A 16,584-nucleotide genomic window follows, 5' to 3' on the forward strand; every position below is an offset into this window, starting at 1 on the left:
CTTGACTCAAAAATAATTACAGGAATCAATTCATAGGAACGGGAGTTATTCAATGACGACATTTCAAAATCCAAATAAAGAGAATGCTGCCTTCAACTCGATTTTGGCGGGGTTTCAAGTTCTCACTTCGCTCTCTCGATGACGACATTTGGAGGAGACCAATCAAAACAGCCGACCTGAGCCGGTCGTGGAAGTTCGCACATCATGGTTGCTAGTTAGCGGTAACTCATTCTTGCCAAGGCTGGGAGCGTCGTTACAACAACCATGTGTAGTTCCAGATGGCCCAGCGATGCTTCATAGTCACATCGATAGCGCCGAAGGGAACATTGATCAATGGCTTTCCTTGAGTTATCCAAACTCAATCCCGGGCGCGGCGATTGAATTTCGATGGAGGCAAATTTCTAGAGGCCCGTGTGCTGTGCGATATCAGTGCACGTTAAAGAACCCCAGGTAGTCAAAATTTCCGGAGCCCTTCACTACGGCATCCCTGATAGCGTGAGCCGCTTTGGGCCGTCAAACCCCGATAAACAAAACCAAACCAAACTCGAGCGCGAGGTACTTTTTATCATAGCACGTGCCGCTACCTCCCACGTGCACCATACCCTGCCCCTACGCTCTGAAGAAGGGAATGTTGCTCCATCTGGCGGCCGCGCCTAATGATTGTCCTCAAGCTGCCGATGTGCACTGGTAAATGTGAAACGAATGTCTTTTTTTCGTTGTATCCATTCTTTTGACGGAAACGCTTGTGCAATGCAATGGCTCGATCAGATCGATTCCGCCATGCCGTTCTCAGATACGCAGACAGTAGCCTTAAGTCCTGTTTCCTATTTCATAGATGTGTACAGAGAGGTGTAAAGTACTCTGATGCAGAACAATAGCCGGAGCTTCTGGTGGTTTTGAAACTTCTGCGCCAGCCAGCTGTTCCCAAACAACCACCGCCTTTTGCCCCACCACAAAAATAAAAGCGCGCGAATTAAAGCCCCACGCTAGAGACTTTATAGCCGGAACCTAGCTTGTAACGGCGAGGATGCCTAAATATGGAGTCACCATATCAGAAGTTCCGACATGTTAGTACAGCTGAGCGGAACCCACCACCACTTTTGTACAGGCGTCGTGGTTTTGTATATTATTCAGACAAGGAATGCCCTCCTTGCTCACTAAACATGAGGGCGTGTTACCGGTTTTTAATCAGTTATGCTTGGGTTCTTACTTTCGCAAGCAACTCAACGACATTTACCGAGAGCAAAGTTTTAATTTTGGAGCTTTTTGACAGCCCCCACGGTACCCTGATAGCGCATATGCATGCGAAAATGCTAGGTGAATCATATGTGTTTTCTATGTTCTGTCCTTTCTTTCTAAATCTTTCGATTCTTCCTCATAATTTATAGCCACTTTTACACCTCATCATTACTCAGATGTGCACAGAATTTCCCTGTCTGCTACTAATGCTCACTAGTTATAATTAGTTTCACTTTTTGATTACGACTGCCAATATTTTTTTGGAGAGCTCGTGTTTAACTTTCGCAGTATATATGCCTTGCAGGCAAGATCTGTTTGTGACGAACTGATTGATAGGCATCGCTAAGTACTTATTGTAATCGTGAATTCTCTCCGGAAAAGAAGACTTTTCATCCTAAATGCGAAGTATCTTTTTTACGTTAGAGTTGCAGTGCAAGAAGAAAAAACATTCAAGTTCATCGTATCAGTGCTCCATAGAATCGGCATCACACACAACGTCCTGCTCAACACATGGACATGGGATCAACAACACATGGAATCAGTTCGACCTTTAAGTGCTAGAAGCATTACAAAAGACGTCAACGTAAAACTCCACCACATACTGCGGTTCATTCGAGCAGAATATCATGGATAACGTTGCCTATATTGGGGATGATGCCAGAGCTGTCTTTACACGTTGAAAGAAACCCCGTACATCAGCATACAATGGTAAATACACTACATGTAATATTTTGAAAGCTCGCATGAATCCAGTGCTTAATGCTCTACATGTTGTTGACGTAGTGCGTTCCCTAAATATTTCTGCGTCCTGTATGTTATCTTAGCATGAATCTTAGCGAGAATTATTGTTCGATGCAACTAACAATCTGGCATGCTTGAACTATCGCAAAAAAAATTGCGGATGGAGTAAGCGAGGCAAAAACTAAAAACTGATTTTCCCTAAAGCCACACATTCTATTAACATTTTTCGCAGAAGCGGTGTGCTTTCCTGACTACCATGACGCAAGTTTTCTTCTGGGCTATTTCGAAGACAACCACCAGCATGGAAGCGCGGTGAACACTACCAGCAAAGGACCCTAGGACCTGTATTCAATGATGGAATAGAATTCAGTTCAGCGGGAGCCACGTACATTGAAAGGAGATGTGTTCAGCTGCCCCTCTTGCCCTTTCGTTTCAGCGAACTTTGCCAATGTTACGAAACACATGCACCTTGAGACCGGAGTAAAGCCATTTGAATGCTGCTGCAAGGACGCAGCGTTGTTTGCGAGGTGTGTCTGTAAGGGTGATATGCGGCCCCAGTCAGGAGGACGACAGCGTGTGTGTCTTATGTGCCCTTTTGTAACTCAAGACTCTGCAACGCTAACTCGGCATGACAATGCGCACATTTGCGAAACCTCATTAAATTGCGACAAGTGTCCCTCTACACCTCCAGACTCCAGAAATGTCACCCCACAGGATAGTACGCACACTGGCCAAAGCCCCATAAATTGGGACACGTGTCCTTCTACAGCTGCAGACTCCGGAAATGTCACTGCACATGACGGTAAGAGTACTGGCGAAAGCCCCTTCAATCGCGACACGTGTCCTTCTACACCTGCAGAGTCTACAAATGTCACTCAACGCGATTGAACGCACGCCGACGAGAAACCCTCAGAGTGCGTTATGGAAACTCTTACAACTGCAGACTCTTCGACCTTACATCGGCACAAGCATTCGCACTCAGAGGAAAGACCATTAAAGTTCGATATGTGCGCTTTTACTAGTGCAGAGTCTTCAAACGCATTTCATCACAAGCGTATTCAAACTGGGGAAAGAACCTTTAAGTGCAATGTGTGCACTTTTATAGCTGTATGCTCAAGCAAACTTGCTCAACACAAACGTAAGAGCACTGGCGAAAACCGCTGAAGTGCAAAATGTGCCCTTATACAAGTGCAGACTCTTCTACCTTAACTCGGCACAAGCGTACGCACACTGGGGAAAGACCCTTCAAGTGCGACCTGTGCGCTTTTACAGCTGCCCGCTCTTTCACTCTAGCTATACACAAGCGAAAGCACACTGGCGAGAAACCGTTCATTTGCGACAAGTGCCCTTTTGCATCTTCAACCTCTAGCAGCCTCACTCGACATAAGCGTACGCATACTGGCGAAAAACCGTTCGATTGCGTAATGTGTCAATTTTCATCTGTGGGCTCTTCAACATTAATTCGGCACAAGCGACTTCACACTGGGGAAAGGCCCTTCATTTGTGACAAGTGCCCTTTTAAGGCTGCAAGCTCTGGCAATCTCGTTGTGCACAAACGAACCCACTCCAGGGAAAGACCCTTGAAATGTGACAGCGTCTCGGAAAGGGAGTTTAAACCGCCATATGGTGGCGCACGCTAGAGCAGAAAGCTATCACTGTACTTTGTGCTCATTCACATGTTCAGATAAGGATAGCCTGAGACGGCATCTGTCCGAACACGGGCAGTGAAATCTTCAGGCAGACGTGCCGATGTTAGGGAATATGGTCCTGCCACTGGCGTACAATCCCGTGCGCCTTCCAACATAAATAAGCGTCCACGATTAGCCGTCACGGGAAACGTATTCTTGTAATTTACATCCAGTAATAACCTCTTGATTCTTAGTGCAGGGATATAAATGCGAATTTTCGTATGTTTTATTCTTTATTCAGCGTTGCGCACTGCTGCGTTGTCTTGCTAATATTGAAATTTTAGATTTGGACTCAGCATCACTGCTTCGATATTTGCCTGCAAATAAAGGTTTGTATACTGAAGGAGGTATGTCTCAAAAATTGCGGATGGCACTGAAGTCTACTTCTGTGCTATGGATGTAAAAACATCGTTTTTTATTTTATTTCTTTTTATTTATTTACCATTTTATTATGCTATCTTCCTTTGTAATGACACACCTACTCTTTTGCATACAGTCCTAAGGCAACTGATAGACTACGTTCAACTTTGTTCGCCAAGAAGCAACATGGTTTTATGGCCTGGGTTGTATGCTCGTCATATTGAAGAAAACAGCTGACATCGCAATCTGAAAGACCTGGGTTCAGTTCCCAGCACCTGGGATAGAAATTTTGCTTGTCTTTGATATTACGGTGACATCGTGGGTGATTTTTTGGTAGCACTGCTGCTTGTCAGCGCCGACGGCAGATTTGGTTCCCAATGAGCCACATAATGCTTTCGCACTGATAAACTGCAGGCTAAAGCTGGCTTGGGCGCGCAGTGTACGCATCTTTTCTAATAAAGCGACACTTGGTGTAAAACACGCCATGTCTTAAACACGCCATTTTCCCTCCATGTCTCAAGAATGTATTGCAAGAAAATCGTCCGACCACTCAACACTGGTTGGATATGGAGCACAGTTCTCAAACTTGCGTCAGTACAATATCTATAACCAGCCCACCTATCTGCTAGCTGATGCGGGGAGCCAGTTGAAAGCGCAACAGTGATTCCTCATTAAACCTAAATGATTAAAACCACAAAAATTGACGGGCGACTACGGTTGTCGGTAATGCGAAGTTTCAGCGCAGCCATTCGCACGCCATCTGCCACAGCTGGAAGGTGGTGCGCTACGCTGCTAGCCACCATCCGGGATCTTCCCGTGGCAGCCACCTTTGTGTTATCCGTTCCTCCGATCTCGCCGTGGCAGGTGGCGTTTCGCTCTTCTACCATCTGCCATGGTTGTCAGTTGACGTGTTAAGCCAACGCTGACTAAGACGACTTTGTTTGAGGAATCTTGAAGCAGTGGCTAATTGGTTGCTTTTTGGGAAAGGAAATGACGCAGTCACTGTCTCGCATATCTCGGTGGAGACCCGAGCCATGCGGTAAGGGAAGCGATACAGGAGGGAGTGAAAGAAAGAAGTGGTGTAGTAGAGGTCTCTGGTATAACTTTCACCACCTGGGGATCTTTAACGTGCACGACACCACCCTGCACACGGGCGTCGCCTCCATCGAAACGCGGCCGCCGCAGTCTGGTTCAAACCCGGGTACTCCGATTCAGTCGACGAGCGCCTGTTGGGGGCGGGGAGGAGATCTGCACATTAAAAACCAAGTTGAGCTTTATTCGTTATGCGAGACTGACATCGCTTTCGATAAAAACGGTTGATACAGCGCTATGAAGCAGACGTGCATCATTCAGCCAGCACCAAGATGGGCCCAATTTGCGCGGCCTTTTGGTGGAAAATTATTTGGGACAGCCGCTTGTCATTGCGCTCCATGTTTCCCATGGCGTCAAAATACCTTCTTATCGCACCGTCAGTGGTACTGGAATCCGTTCCGCCCTCCCAAATGGCTCAGTGAATTTTGCGCTCCGCTGGTGAGCCCGAGGATACAGGTTTAATCCCGGCCTTGCAGACAGTGTTTACTTCGAGTAGGAACTCAAAAGAATCCGTGCGCTGCGCGATGTCAGTGTACGTTAAAAACATCCCCGTGAAGCAAAATATTCTGAAGCCCTGCACTACGGCACCTGTTTATTTCTTTAGTTTTTCCACCCACTGCATTGTCTCTGCAAGTCAAATAGAGAAATGTTGTTTATACTTCATTTTTATTACGAACTTTACGGTGCTTTATGAGCACGTGGGCGAAAAAATTTCGGGAGACATCTACCTGGTCGAGACCTGAATTGTAATGAAAATACTAACAGTCTGAACAAATTGTCATGAGAGGATTGTTGTCCGGTGCAGACGCGACATCTTCCTTAAGGTTGATTGGGGGGTAAGAGGGGAAGACTCACTTTTATTGCGAAAGCATTAATAGTACCATTAGAAGAAAACCTGACAGTGTGTGCGTGTTGTGGTGGCGAAGTGGTCATGGTGCTCTACAGCTTGCCCGAAAGACGCGGGCTCGATCCAAGCCGCTGCGGTCGCATGTCGATGGAGGCGAAATGGCAGAGGACCGTGCATTGTGCGATGTTAGTGCGCCTTGAAGAAACACAGGTGGTCTAATTTATCCAGAGCCCTTCACAACGGCGTCCCTCACAGCTTAAGTTTAAGTTATTCCCTCATGAACCAAACCAAATCTTAAGCCAGACCATAAACCATCCCGCATAATCCTTACATATGCAATCTCCCCGTTTACCTCTCCTATTCCCACCCCCGCTCCCAATCTTCGTATCCTTCCCCTCCCGACCAACATGTCCCCCGTCCTGCACGCCGGACGTCGTCATGCGGCCGCACAGCACCATTCCCCTCTCTTTGATACCCAGGGTGTAGCTTACACGGATGCCTCTTTCGTGGCTCCTCGAGGTTCCTGCGGCTACTCCCTGTACCATCCACACCTCCCTGCTCCTGAAACCCACACCAGCGGGCCGTATCTACACCCTCCAGACGCATTGTCCCTCGAGGTTCTCGCCATTGCGCATGCCCTCCAGCCATTTGCCCTCCTTCCCTCTCTCCAAGAGTACACAGTCTATTCAGACTCACAAGCCGCTATACACCACATACAGAAACGCACCCTGACCCCTTCTCTCCAACAGGAGGTCGAATGAGCGGTCTCCGCACTGCAGCCTTCCATCATTTTCCTCCGCTGTGTCCGTGGGCATTCAGGGATTGACGGCAATGAGCTGGCCCATCAGCTCGCCCGCGACACACTTTTCCGGGCACCCTTGATCCCCTGGCCCAAGCCCTCGGAGGACGGTGGGAGACTCACTCTTCGCCGCACCATAAAAGAGGTCTACCTTGAGCTCCGCCTCGACAAACGCCTTTACCCTCCCCCTCATCCATCACTCACGGTGCCGGAGTCTCGCCTTCTTCGGCACATTCAGATGAATGCAGTTATCACCCCGTCCCGCCTCTTCCTCTATCGCTATCGATCGGACCCTTCCTGTCCCAACTGCCCCTGTATCTATGCGGACCTGGCCCATTGCCTCTTCTATTGCCCGGCTGCTCAGCAGTCGGGCTCCTTCCCCCCACCCTCTCTATCCATCACCACCTGGCTCGACTGGCTTGGCGCTGAAGGGGAAGAAGAACAGCGGCTTCTGGTCGCCCAGGCGGTCGAAATGCTCGGCCTATAAATTTTGGTCGAATAAAAGTCTTTTACTACTACTACTACTACTACTACTGTGCAACAGTTGGATACAAGTGAAGAAAAAAAGAGCAACTTTTCTCCATCAAAGGACGCCCTTACTGCTAATGGCATCGGCCCGTTCTCATGAACCCGTGCGTGATAATGCCGGAAATGGCATGGCAAAGCAGGGAGGGAAGTATCCCGGACAATTCAGGGATTGGACTAACCCCTTTCATGTGCGACTCCCTGCATTGTGACACTAGCAGGTTCATGACAATCCGCCTACGCAATCGGCTGGGAGGGGTTCCTTTGACGGTGAAAAGGAGCTTTTTTCTTGACGCATACCCGACTATAGCTATGTTGGAGGCTAATTTGAGTATGCCTTCCCTGACTCTCTACCTCTTTCCTTAAGGAGCGGTGCGGTTGAGAAGTGCACCGAGATTGAACAGTGCCTGCGCCATTTCTATTTCTTAAAAAAAAGAAAAATTCTTATCCAAACTGTGATGCAATAGATCATCGCACAGCGTTCCGCGTGGTGTCATGTGCGCACGTGTGTGTGTGCGTGTGTGTCTGCTTGTTACAATGCACCCAAGCACAGTTTTGCTTTCGCATTCCGACACGTACACCTCTTTAAGCTTCTGTGCCAATTTTTATTTCATCTTCCTTTTAGCCCACTGCCACTATCTAGGAAAAGGGTTAGCCTCGCGTGATCAAAATCGGTCAAAATGAGTCGCAGTGGGCGAACAATGAGTCATTGCATGGCCGCGCCGTGGGTCACATGATGAAGGTGCTGAAAATAAGTTATCGCGGGTTGGCGGGTGCAGGTTGTGCTGCAAAGCTTAGGGCATGAGGGAAGGCCACTGACGGAAAAGGGCCTTTGGGTCGATTTTTGGGCTTGCAGGGATTATATTGCTGGGATTAGATTTGGCTCGGCGTAAACAACTCTGGTGAGCTCAGACGATGCAATGGTCCTGCACATTGCACAATTACGATCATGGTTCATGGTTTAGCGATGTATTCATAAAGGCCCATCCTTACTACGGATGAAATCGTTTCCTTTCGGATGCCTATACAGCACCACGTAACCAGACGGCAGTGGCGCCGGCTCGTTCGCGGACGCCGCAGTGATCGCATGCCAAAACCAAACGCGCGGGTTGCACGTTACCGCCTTAAAGGCTGAATGCTGCGGTTTCAGAGGTATACAACTCTTTAGCGTGCTCCCTCATTCCCGAGCGAGCTGCCTGAATGACCTCAGCTGTTAACGTTATCGCCTATTTTCTGTCTTACAAGGACGGCGACGCTCTTGTGCGACTAAGAAAATAAATGAGAATGGACTTGCAGAAATTTCATTCGATTGTTTCAGCTAGAGCTTGCTAAGATCGGAATCAGGCCAAAGATGAAAACAACTGGTACATTGACGATGACAGTAAAACCATAAACAAACTTCAGAAAGCCTTCAGGGAACACAGATATAAAAAAAATTGGGAACCAGAACCGGAAGATGGAATAGGCAGAAAATGGGAACTTCAAATGCACGATGAAAGCATCCTATCTGATTAATGAGAAATTTAAAAGATGGCCCTCAATCTTTCTCAAACGAAAACAAAAAGGATAGAAAAGCAGCTAAAAAAATTTGGAATGATTTGAACTCCATGAGTAGCAAGACTAGGCTAACGCAGAGGTTAATAGTTGCAGACCGAGGTAGTCGGCTAGAAGGGGTGAGGGAAAGAAACGTGTAGACCAATCATAATAATTTTATAACGAAAGAAATGTGCGTAATCTATCGAAGGAGGATAGACCGGCCACTGCAATGGTTTTGATTGGACAAAGAGAGTGTAAAAGTGCAGAGAAGAAAGTTTGCTAGTAGCACGTCGACAGAACTGGATGCTATTGCAGCTAGGGTAATAAAGACATTGGGGCAAAAATCTACGCAAGCATCTAAAGAGGTAATCAGGATAATGATAATGGATGTGAAAGCCTCTCATGGATGGAAACTGAACATGAAGATTATAATATAAGATAAACGAAGACAAAACTCAAATAGACTACCATCCTTTAACAGTGACAGCAGTGGTTTACCGGGTGGTGACGCAGATTTTAAAGGACAGACTGCAGGCATGGGTGTAGAACGAGGGGCTGCTAGTGTGGCTACAGAATGGGTTCCGGAAACAAAGGTGTTAGAGGACAATCTGCTCCCAGCAGTAAAGAAGGGCAAAGTAAAAAAAAGCCTTGGGAGCAATGCAGAGGGGGAAAGAAGCTGGTGAGGATCAAGTAACAGCACATTTGTTGAAGGACGGAGGAGAGATTGTGCGAGAAAAGCTAGCCACCCTCTATACGCAATGCCTTGTGACCTCGAGCGTACCTAGAGCTTCGAAGAACGCTAACATTATCTTAATTCATGAGAAAGGAGACGCCCGTACTAACTATGGCCGCCAAATGCTGATGTACACACTACCACATGCTCTTAACTCTTCTGATAACAGCTCCAAGTCACCTCCAAGACATTAACACTTACAATTATGAACCCGGAATGTTAGCCCTATCATTTAACATGTTTTTATGATTATGTAAAGCCGTCGCCATATATATATTGCTTTTCCTTATATCGCTATCACTTTTTGTCCACTGCTGTATTGCTTTGTGAACGGGGTGCTAGCCTTTGTCAAGCCGTTACAGGCTTTTTGCTAGCACCACGTTGCATCACGAGTTCTGTAACATCATTGTTGATGCTAAATAAATTTGAATTTGAATTTGAAGGACTTGGAGAATTACAGACCAATCAGCTTACTGTCTGTTGCCTACAAGGTATTTACTAAGGTAATCGCTAATAGGGTCAGGACAACCTTAGACTTCAGTCAACCAAAGGACCAGACAGGCTTTCGTAAAGGATACTCGACAATGGACCATATTCACGCAATCAATCAGGTGATAGAGAAATGCGCAGAATATAACCAGCTTCTATATGTAGCGTTCATTGATTACGAGAAAGCACTCGGCTCAGTAGAAACCTCAGCAGTCATGCAGGCATTGCGGAATCAGGGTGTGAAATAGTGCTATGTGAAATTATTGGAAGATATGTATAACGATTGCACAGCTACCATCGTTCTCTATAAAGTCAGTAATAAAATTCCAATAAGGAAAGGTGTTAGGCAGGGAGACACGATCTCGCCTGTGCTATTCACTGCCTGTTTACACGAGGTATTCCGAGGCCTGAAAAGGGAACAGTTGGGGATAAGAGTTAATGGAGAATACCTAAGTAATTTGCGATTCGCTGATGACATTGCCTCGCTAAGTCACTCAGTACATGAACTGCAAAGCATGATCAATGAATTAGACAGGTACAGCAGAACGGTGGGGCTAAAAATTAACATGCAGAAAACCAAAGTAATTTTCAACAGCCTAGCAAGGGAACTGCAGTTCGCAATAGGGTAGCCAAGTGCTTGAAGTAGTAAGAGAATATGCCTATTTAGGGCAGGTAGTGACAGCTGATCCAGATCATGAGAGGGAAATAACTAGAAGAATAAGAATGGGGTGGCGCGGATATGGCAGATTATCTCAGATCATGAATGGCAGATTACCAATATCCCTCAAGAGAAATGTATACAACGGGAGTATCTTACCGGTACTCACCTATCGGGTAGAAACGTGGAGGCTAACAAAGAGGGTTCAGCTTAAGTTGAGGGCAACGCAGCGAGCTATGGAAAAGAAAATGATAGTTGTAACGTTAAGAGATTGGAAGCGGGCGGAGTGGGTGAGAGAACAACGCGCGTTAATGATATCCTAGTTGAAATCAAGAGGAAGAAGTGGGCTTGGGCAGGGCATATAATGCGAAGGCAAGATAACCGCTGGTGCTTAAGGGTAACGGAGTGGAATCCAAGAGAAGGCAAGCGTAGCAGGGGGCGGCAGAAAATTAGGTGGACGGATGAGATTAAGAAATTTGCGGGAATATGGTGGCCGCGTCTGGCGAAGGATAGCCTTAATTGGAGTGACATGGGAGAGGCCTTTGCCCTGCAGTGATGATGATGATAAAAGTGACAAAAAGCATATAAAATGGATAAAAATGTCCCAGAGCCTGTAGAGATGCAGCGGAAGCTTAATTAAGGTTGTCCTCTGTCACCTTCATTGCTCGTGCTGTATCTACAAGGATCAGACACAAAACTAGAGAAGAGTGGACATGGCTTAAACCTTTCTTTTTTTTTTAACAAGGAGACTAGATTGAACACCCATCGCCAGGACTGATGTACGTGGATGATAGTGTTCATAGCTTACAACAAGGAAGATTTGAAGATGTTAGCGATCTGCAGAATGGAGGGACCTAGAATGTGGCAGGGAATGTGACCTAGGTTTGGCAGGGAAGAATCGACAGTCATGACGCAATGATGAGGGCGGGGACAATAGGATATACGAGGTCACGCTAGAGGTCGTCTTAAAGCGTGGATGAATAATGGTGCTTAATATCTTATTGAGCATGAAGGTCATGTAGTGAATATAGGTAGCAGAAATGCTGCTGTCATGACAAATAGGGAACTTTGCAACTTGGCAGGGAACTTGGCAGCGGCGACAATATCTTGAAACAACGACTGAGCGCCGTTCTACTCTCTGTCGCAGATCACCGCCGGTACAGTTGAACGGAACCACAGACCAACAGCACATCGCACGTGCCTGCCATCGCACGTACCTGTGACTCGTTATCGTACGGAGCCGCACACACGGCGTAACCCGACTATCAGCTGGCGGCATTGCCATCAACCCCTACAAGCCTCACAGTTGGCGCTCCAGTCGACCACATCGACTACATATAAGGGACCACCATCAACACGCCGAACACTTGGCAGCGGCGACAATATCTTGAAACAACGACTGAGCGCCGTTCTACTCTATGTCGCAGGTTAGTGTCCTGTGTGCCTTCTTCTTTATGCCGTAGTCTTGTCGCTGCTGCCATGTTCGGGATTTGTTCTGAAATCTTTTTGTGTGTGCTTTTTATTGCTTTATTTTTCAAAATGGATAAGAGCCTTGCTAAACTTAAGGAAGACATTAGAGCGGATTTCCAGAAGCTAAAAGATGAACTGAGAATATCCCGTGAGGGATCCGAACGAGACCTTCGCACCGAACTTCGTGAAATACGAGCTGAGCAAAGAACCGCACCCCAAAGTATGGAATTTATGGATTCCACAATTGAAGAACTGAAGAAAAAGTTAGATGCTGAAATCGCAAGAAACATGGCACTAGAAACTGAAAACAAGACAGTTCGGGCTAAATGTAAGGAACACGAGAAAAGAATTGTAAGTCTGGAGCAGTACTCGAGAAACCCCAAAATCGAGATCAAAGGCATCGAAAGGCTAGAAAACGAGAACGTTCTTGACATAGTCGCTAAAATAGGAGATGCCATCGAAGTCCCGATTACTCCTGATGATCTTGAAGCTTGCCACCGTGTGCCAACTCGCAATGAAAATGAATCCAACATAGTAGTACAGTCTCAGTGTCGTGCAAAGCGCGACGCGGCACTCAGGAAGGCAAAGAAAGCCAGACTAACTAACGAAGACATAGGCTTCAGCGGCTCGGAACCGGTGTATGTAAACGAGCATCTCTGTCCTGCACTTAAAAAACTACTCGGTGCGGCAAGCAAAAGGAAAACGGAGCACAAATGGAAATCTGTGTGGTCGTTTAACGGTAAAATCTTTGCAAAGAGAACAGAAAAGTCGAAGATTATACACATATCAGGAGAGCGTGACCTCTCAAAGATAACAAGCTCAGAAGCAGCTAGCTCGGAAGTACCCGCTTAGGCACACAGTATGGATTATGTAACTTTCACTTTACCGGAATTCATTAGACCTGTTTCCTTAGCAAGCGCTTCACTTCTACATTTGAACACCCGTTCAGCAGCTAATAAACACGATGCCATTAACAATCTTTTAAGTCAATTTTCCTTTCCAATAGACACCATAATGTTCACTGAAACCTGCTACTATGAAGGCTGTAACCCTCTTACGCTTGATGGTTACAAAGGTTTTTTCCTTAACCGCCCAGGCCGAAAAGGTGGCGGCACTGCTATATATACAGAAGCTTCTAAAAAATACGACCTTGTGCCAGAATATAGCAAGGTTACTGCGGATTATGAAATGCTGGCGCTGCGATCCAACAATGAAATTGCGTCGGTTGTATACCGTCCACCCGGCGGTAATATGCTATGCATCTTCAATTTCTTTGAACAGTTTTTGGAATACGTCTCTGAAAATAGATTCCGACTCATTTGTTCTGGAGATTTCAACATAGATGATTTAGAGCAGAGTAATACAACTATTGACTTTACATATATATTGTCCTCAACTGGTTTCAGAAACATAGTTTCTACACCCACTCGTGTCACTTTATCGAGTTCATCAGCATTGGATCTAATTATTACAAACATTGAAACGACTGTTCACCGTGCTGGTACAATCACGTCCGATGTCAGTGACCATTGTCCTGTATTCATGTTTTATTCAAGAGACCCAGACAAGACAAAGAGCATATCCCGCGATCCATTTTCTTTTCAGTGCGTAACAACAGATGCCTTAGAATCATTCAGAAATGAACTAAGTGCAGTAAACTGGTCTTCTGTATTTGAAAAGACAAGTGCGGATGAAGCGTATAGCGTGTTTATCAAAACTTTTACATGTGTGTACACAAAGCACTTTCCGTTCAAAACAGCTAAGCCATCGAAGAAAATCAGAAAGCCGTGGATAACGCAGTGGCATGCTAAAATGATAAGGCATAAAAACCATCTATACCATTCATTTCTGCGTACGCGTACACCAGCGTCACTCGAAGAATTTAAAAAGACACGGAATAAACTTAATGCCGAACTAAAACGAGCTAAGCTTGCATATTATCACCAGTTATTTGCGACGCCGCCGCGGTGGCTCAGCGGTTATGGTGCTCGGCTGCTGACCCAAAAGACGCGGGTTCGATCCCGGCCGCGGCGGCTAGAATTTCTTTGGAGGAGAAATTCTAGAGGCCCGTGTACTGTGCGATGTCAGTGCACGTTAAAGAACCCCAGGGGGTCGAAATTTCCGGAGCCCTCCACTACGGCGTCTCTCATAGCCTTAGTCGCTTTGGGACGTTAAACCCCATAAACCAACCAACCAACCAGTTATTTGCTAATGCTTCAGGCAAACAGCCAGACGTAGCCTGGAAAATATTAAACGAAGTCTTGGGCCGCAACCGCTCAGACTTTCACCCTGATAAGATCACTGTGGACGGCCACGAATTCACCGGCAAGTCCCTTGCTGAATATTTCAACAGGCATTTCGTCAACATTGCTGCAACGATACAGACGGTGCCGCCAGACCAAGGACCAGGACAAGATGTAGAGTTTAGCCCCACACATAGTTTTTTTATGGAACCAACAGACGAAACAGAAGTGCACAGAACTTTCAATAACCTAAAGAATAGTGCTGCATTGGACTGCGATAACTTACAGATTAAGCCGATAAAACATGCGTTAGATTTTCTTCTTCCCGTGTTGGTGCACATATACAACCTAATATTTGAAACTGGTCTATTTCCAAGTGAAATGAAACGTTCCAGAGTTTCCGTCATCTACAAAGGTGGCGATAAAAACACTGTAGCAAATTATAGACCAATAAGCATTATTCCAATCTTTTCCAAAGGACTGGAAAAATCATGTTTTCTCGTCTAATGAAATTTTTGTCGTTAAAAAATGTCTTCAGTGAAGACTTGCATGGCTTCAGAGCCGGGAGATCAACTGAAACTGCTCTCGTAACACTGAAAGAGTATGTGCTACATAACATCGATCAGAACTACTTTACTTTAGGTCTTTTTGTAGATTTCACGAAGGCTTTCGATTGTTTAAGTCATAAAATCCTCATAGATAAACTATCCCGGTATGGAGTTCGTGGTATTCCTCTAGAATTGATTAAATCGTACTTAAGCAGCAGAACACAGATGGTATGCCTGGGAAATCACCGATCCAGTTTTCTACCCATTAATAAAGGCGTCCCACAAGGAAGCATCTTAGGGCCTCTCCTGTTTAATGTTTTTATTAACGACATTGTCCTCATTGACAGATCAGTGAAGTTCATCATATATGCCGATGACTGTTCAATGCTTATGCCGGGGCCAGATGTAGGTATGTTGGTAAAGCAATGCGAAGACTTTCTTTTAAAATTATCCTTATGGACACAATCCAATGGACTAAAGCTGAATCCATCCAAAACCAAAATTATTGTTTTCAGAGCGAAAAATAAAGGTTCCAGGTTAATCACCCAATAAATTATGAAGCCGATAATATTGAAATTGTAGAATCCCACAAAATACATGGAGTCACGTTTAGTAGTAACTTGAACTGGGACTTGCATGTTGAGAACATATGCAAGAAAGTATCCGCAGCAGCCGGGGCGATCTCACGCTGTCGAACATTCCTGCCTACGCAGATAAAGATCCAGCTCTATCACGCATTATTTGCATCCCACATCCACTATTGCAATTTTGCCTGGGGCACCACTACAGGTACCAATAAGCATAAAATTCTTACACTACAAAAAAGGATCATGCGATACATCGGAAATCACCCATACCTCTCGCACACTGGTCACTTGTTCGCAACCTATAAAATAATCCCCGTGACTTCTTTGTACGACTTCCGAATTTTGCGCACGTTTTATTCTTCAAACGGCCCATTTCGTGACTTTGTAATTGCAACCGCATCACTACAGCGCCACGAACATATTCTCTCTACCAGAAGCATTGATAACTGGTACATTCCGCGCTTTCGAACTAATTATAAACATCAGTCACTTAAACATAATCTCCCTTCGGTTCTAAACACATACATATTTCCTAAGCCTACAATAAACCAGTTGAGGCAGCAATTTCTTAACACATTATGACAAAGTTTTAAACATTACCTTGAATGTTTCTCACTTCAAAAATGCTGGTTTTGTTATGTCTAATGTAGTTGTTGCTTTTGAAATTAAAGATGTGCAAGCTGGTTTTTCTTTTTTATTATTTCCACTTATACCTGCAGTATGTTTTTCTTTATGTGCCACATTATAAAATGTCTGACTTCGTATTAAAATTAGTATAATAATCAACTTTGAAAATGTTGTCTCTCCTGCATCCAGAATGTAGACTAAACATCTAATGTAATACGCTCATTGATGACTGACTGCACTATTGCAATACTAACTGCTTGTCTACCTACTTGATTTGTATTGCGTGTCCTCATGTATGAACATGTCAGCTTCGATTTTATATTTGTTTTTCTCCCTTGGTGTTTGTATTGCCACGCTGGCCTGCCTTGTTGTGGTCTCTTGGGCCCTGTCAAGCTGCCTCGA

General features: G+C 45.5%; 1 protein-coding gene across 3 annotated transcripts in view; it reads left to right on the forward strand.

Moving 5' to 3' along the window:
- LOC149337644 (uncharacterized) overlaps positions 1-16,278 on the forward strand; it is a 42,665-nt gene extending 26,387 nt beyond the window's left edge. For 2 of the 3 annotated variants that reach the window (XR_016284412.1, XM_089553473.1), the window contains one exon: positions 11,855-16,278. Coding sequence is in view for 1 of the 3 variants with exons in the window: in XM_089553473.1 (XP_089409599.1) it covers positions 11,855-12,139 (285 nt within the window). In the remaining 2 variants the exon portion in view is untranslated. Of the gene's footprint in view, positions 1-2,212; positions 2,331-11,854 lie in introns of those variants that run through there. The other variant, XR_016284413.1, reaches the window with a different exon arrangement.
- Positions 16,279-16,584: the final 306 nt, after the last annotated feature.

Source organism: Amblyomma mixtum, chromosome 7 (genome assembly GCF_055824585.1).
Source record: "Amblyomma mixtum isolate Tamu chromosome 7, ASM5582458v1, whole genome shotgun sequence".
In the NCBI taxonomy this organism is placed as follows: Eukaryota; Metazoa; Arthropoda; class Arachnida; order Ixodida; family Ixodidae; genus Amblyomma; species Amblyomma mixtum.